The sequence below is a fragment of the Condylostylus longicornis genome, unplaced genomic scaffold, assembly GCF_029603195.1.
Source record: "Condylostylus longicornis isolate FDR11 unplaced genomic scaffold, ASM2960319v2 ptg000030l, whole genome shotgun sequence".
Lineage (NCBI taxonomy): Eukaryota > Metazoa > Arthropoda > Insecta > Diptera > Dolichopodidae > Condylostylus > Condylostylus longicornis.
In genome coordinates, this window is record NW_026577999.1 from 6,058,816 (window position 1) to 6,063,462 (window position 4,647).

Here is a 4,647-nt window from a genome sequence, read left to right on the forward strand (position 1 = left end):
TTGGTAATAATGAATTCGCTAACAATATTTTTTAAATTACTATTAAAAAATGACTATTAATAGTCACCATATTGCAGACTAAAAACTACTTATACCAGTAATGGCCAACCGGCGGCGCATTCCAAGATAATTTTACGCTCACTAATAATTTTCACAAATTGTTATTCGTCACCATCGTCGATTTTTCACCATCTACTTGCAAATGGAATCAATTGAAATATCCAATGCTATCCCGAATTAAAAGTTAGGTATCTTTGAATAAGATGACAAAATACACTTATGCGCAATACTGATTAAAATTTCAAAATATTCAAATTTAAGAAGAATCGCTGCAAATTGCATTTGGTAATGCGTTACTATTGAAAATAATTTCTTCAAAACTGACTTTATCTTTGGAACCAAATTTGAGGCCTTAAAACTCGAGGAAGACTGCGAAGAACACAAAATCTCCACCAATGTTTTTTGCTTATCAGACGGACCTATTTCATCACCCTACATCGCGAATACCATGGGGTGTCGAACATTTCGTAAAAATAAATTTCTTACATTTGCCATTAAAGTTCGTCACTAGACTAATTTCTTTGATTTTAAATGCTTCATTTAAAACAAAAAATTAAAAATTGAAATCAAATAATTTTTAATAAAATAAAATATTTTAAAATTTCAACGTGTAACAATAAAATTTTAACGCCCCGCTAATGCTGCAAGAATTTTTGGATTAGCTTCTAATATTGGAACAGTTTCCTTTCTTTCAACTAAAAATAAAATAAAATATTTTTTAGCGAAAAAAAATCCGAAAAATTTTGTTTCAAAAAATAAAAATAAGATTACAATTTAATAGCGTAAAATTTTTCGGATCAACTTGAAATTGGATGGCATATGAAAACTCATCTGGTGTCCTAAATTCAAACGTTCCAATAACAATAAAATAATCCAAGTCATTTTCTTTTTTAGGTATTGCGTTTAAATTAAAGAAAATTCCATTATTTAATGATAACCTGCACAATTATAAAAGAAACCAGAAATTTATAAAATTTAAAACAATATGGAAAAAGTTTGAGATTTTTACCTTGTTTCCACTGATCCATCATCATTTTTAATTTCATTAGTATCGTATACCTTAACAACATTTTTTCCAAATTTTATAGTTTGAAAATCTTCTTCTTCAATTTTACCATCATCCATGGAATTAAGATTTACAGTTGAGTTCATGGATAGAAGAGTAAAATTAGTCGCATTGTCCGTATCACTGCCATCTTGTGGTAAACAAGTAATCGGCAGAACGTAAAAGAGCAGTATATTAAATGCGATTACTTTTTTATTAGTTTTAATCATCTTGACTCAATTAATTACAAATAGCAAATGATCTTTAAAATTTTATATTTGCTTATATTTTTTCACAAAATCTTTCTTGACCTTATAGATTAATTTAATTACTACAATTTATTGGTAAAATACCTAATCAAATTATTGTAAACATTGACGAAAATGCCAGTCATTCACTCATCAATATCTTTCTGAGCTATTATAAGACAAAATGATTTCAGTATTTTCCAATTAATATTTTATAATTAATAGATAAAATTTACTTAATTTTATAATAGAAGAAAGATTATTTGGCTATATAAAGTTTAAAATTAGCTATAAAGCGTTAGTCATAGCAATCAGTAACAATAAAAGTTCATATATCGAAATCTTAATGAGAATAGCTTACACTTAGATTACGTTACACAGCACATTATATATTTAATACTTAATTTGTAATGGGGAAACTATTCTGAAGGTAAGAAAACTTGAGATATTTAATGTGTATCCATTTTTTTATTGGTCGTCAAATTTTAAGACGTCGTTTGGGTTAGCTGCATTCAATTGCTTTTCACCATTCTATTTCGGGTGAAAATAAAATATTATTTTATTCAAGAAATAGCTATCTTACTTTAATTTACTTATGTCAGTTACTGTAGGAATCCTATTTAATTCGGATGCGAAGTAGCTACCACACAACATCCAAAATAATTGTAAGAGCTTATAAACTGTAAACCATAAAGTTTCCTTAAATTTTGTTTCATTTAGTTCGGTAATAGAGTTCCAGTATCTCCTATACGACATACAAAATAGTTTGACCATAACTCAAAGACTGAATATAAAGACTAAAGTACTCAAATTTTACATGGAGGAGTTCAATAATGCGGCTACTATTCTCCGGAAAATTTGGCTGTAATTGCATAAAAATTTTGTAATAGAACTTGTGTGAGAGCTCTCGTCACAAAACTTTTAAAAAACATTCGTTAGGGTGACACAGAATTGGTGGTCTATTTCAGTCAACTGTATTTTTTCTTCTTTCAAAATGACGAGGCTGTGGCGGCAAAAATATTTACTAAAATATCATTTGACCTTCAATAATTAAAATTTCACATATTTTTCTTTCTTCTTATTTCGATAGATCTTATTAATATTCAAGAAAATTGAAAATGAATCATTATGAATAATCAATCATTCTGCTCGGCTCACATAAATAATTTAAGAAGATTGTATTTCGAACCTAACATACTATAGAATACTCGTATGTTCAGTAGCAAGTTATTTTTCTTCTGAATTAAGTTTTTAATTCTATGTCATTTTCTTTCCTATGATATTTTGAATTTTTACAGCAGAAATATTGCAGCCACTATTATACAGGCATATTACAGGAACTGAAAACGTGAAATATTGAAAAGATAGATATTATTAAAATTATTAATCCATTCCATATATTTTAGATGCTTTTTTACAGACGGTCGTAACATTCTCAATAGCATTATCTCTGTAAATAACACAGATCGCTACAGTAACTAAAATTTTGCAAAATTCTGCTTCACTTACTACACTTTTACACATTGTTGTTACAAGAGTATTTAAAATTCTATAGAATCAATATAATATCAAATTTAAAATCAATCCGAACAAAGTTTGTTTTGTCAATTTTATAAGCTCGTTTATCTCATAAAACAAATTTATATTGTTTATTTTAGAAACTTAATCTTAAACAAATAATTTTGTATTATAATAAAATTGACAATACTGTGCAGTCAAATTCTTAACCTTGTATAAATTTCAATTACAGTTTAATAAAAAATGCTCAATCAAAGATTTAATATAAATTTTATAAGGATATTTTAGGTTTTAACAGCACGCACACGCACACCGAAGGAAGTTTACACGAAATATTGAATCTAAACGATTGTCAGGTAACAAAGTATACGTAGCCTAACCTCCAAAATTTTTGCTTATTTATTGGAATATTACTGAAATATATAAATTGGGTCCCAAATTTAATTTTATCGACAAAAAAGTCAAATATTTTCGTTATTTTTTGTTTGGCCAAAACCCAAAATTAAATTTTTTTCCAGTGAAAAAGTGGCCCAACTCACATATTGTTATAAAAATTTTGGGAGTGAGGGTTAAGTGACTTTGTTTCTGAACCTCTCTTCGTTTATAGTGCGTATACCCTGGCAATCATATTTAGATTCGATATTTATTCATTTAAAATTTGAACCTCTAATTGTCGATTGAAAAATTTTAGCACACATCTCATTTTTATTAGACTCTCATCAGGAATTCAAACACTTTAATGTCTAACCCCTTCCTATAAATATTCTTCAATAGGGAATAGTCTAAACCCTTCCTATAAGTACTTTTTAATTTTTTCAAATTTTCAATATTCATTAATTTAATAAATTTTCGGCATTTTGCGTACAAAATATACATGGGTCTTTCAATACGCACATCGCGCATTTTCCTAATATTTCATAATATTTATTATTATTTTCTTAATTCAGGCCTTTTATAAAAAGCCTAAAATTTGCAAATTATTGTGCTTGTAAACCTTTATTTTTCATACTTATAACGTAAATTTCCTTTGTACAATTAAACACGTGCAAGAGCGAATATTTCACATTATGGCTTTATCGTCCATGGCATTATATTTGAATTTTCCAAAAATTAAATTTATTTGAGAAAAAAAAAAAATATCCTTATTATTGAAAATTATGTGGCATCCCTATCAATCACAATATGGATTCAAATGGAAATTGAGCAATTCATAATCAACTTAAATTTATTTATTTTCTTTTCATAAACTTTTCGGATACAAGAGCACATGCTTCAAAAACAAAAATTTTTTTTTCTCTTTCTTAAACCACCTTATGTTTTTTGTTTTGCTTTTTTTTACATATTCATTTTATTTTTGACTTTCTTTCTTTTTTTTTTGGTTAAAGAATTCTTAATTTAAATAAGATTTATTTCTGTGTAAGGAAGAGAAGCAAAAACAAAAAAATAAGAATGTAAAACATCTTTTTTAACAAAAAAAAAAATAATAATAAATTTTATTTAACAATTTTCTGAGAAAAAAAAATTAGGGTTTGTTTTTTTTGTCAAGAGAATCTTTTCAAGAGCACTGGAGATAAGAACACTTCATATAATATGAAAAAGTTTTTCACATATTGTATGTATAAGAGTGTATGTGTATGTGTGAATGAATGACAATACTAAGGCAATGTTATTTTAATAAGCACAATGCGACAAACACAATTTTATTGTTATTTTAAAGTAAAAAATTTATGCTTTCTTTTTTTGAAATTAATGTGTGATCGGATATCATTTGAAGAC

At 26.7% G+C, this 4,647-nt stretch overlaps 1 protein-coding gene across 1 annotated transcript; it reads right to left on the reverse strand.

Annotated features, from left to right (window-relative positions):
- Window positions 1–613: 613 nt before the first annotated feature.
- LOC129608150 (uncharacterized) lies at window positions 614–1,345 on the reverse strand. The gene is made up of 3 exons (XM_055519480.1): window positions 1,070–1,345; window positions 832–998; window positions 614–755 (listed from the first exon to the last, which is right to left on the reverse strand). Exons 1-3 carry the CDS (start codon window positions 1,333–1,335, stop codon window positions 685–687), a joined length of 504 nt encoding a protein of 167 aa, XP_055375455.1. The 5' UTR covers window positions 1,336–1,345; the 3' UTR covers window positions 614–684.
- Window positions 1,346–4,647: the final 3,302 nt, after the last annotated feature.

Coding starts and splice junctions, on each gene's coding strand:
- LOC129608150 (XM_055519480.1), bottom strand. CDS start 1,335: ATGATTAAAACTAATAAAAAAGTAATCGCATTTAATATACTGCTCTTT. Junction 999..1,069: donor GATGGATCAGTGGAAACAAG/GTAAAAATCTCA, acceptor ATAATTGTGCAG/GTTATCATTAAATAATGGAA. Junction 756..831: donor AAATTTTACGCTATTAAATT/GTAATCTTATTT, acceptor TTTTATTTTTAG/TTGAAAGAAAGGAAACTGTT.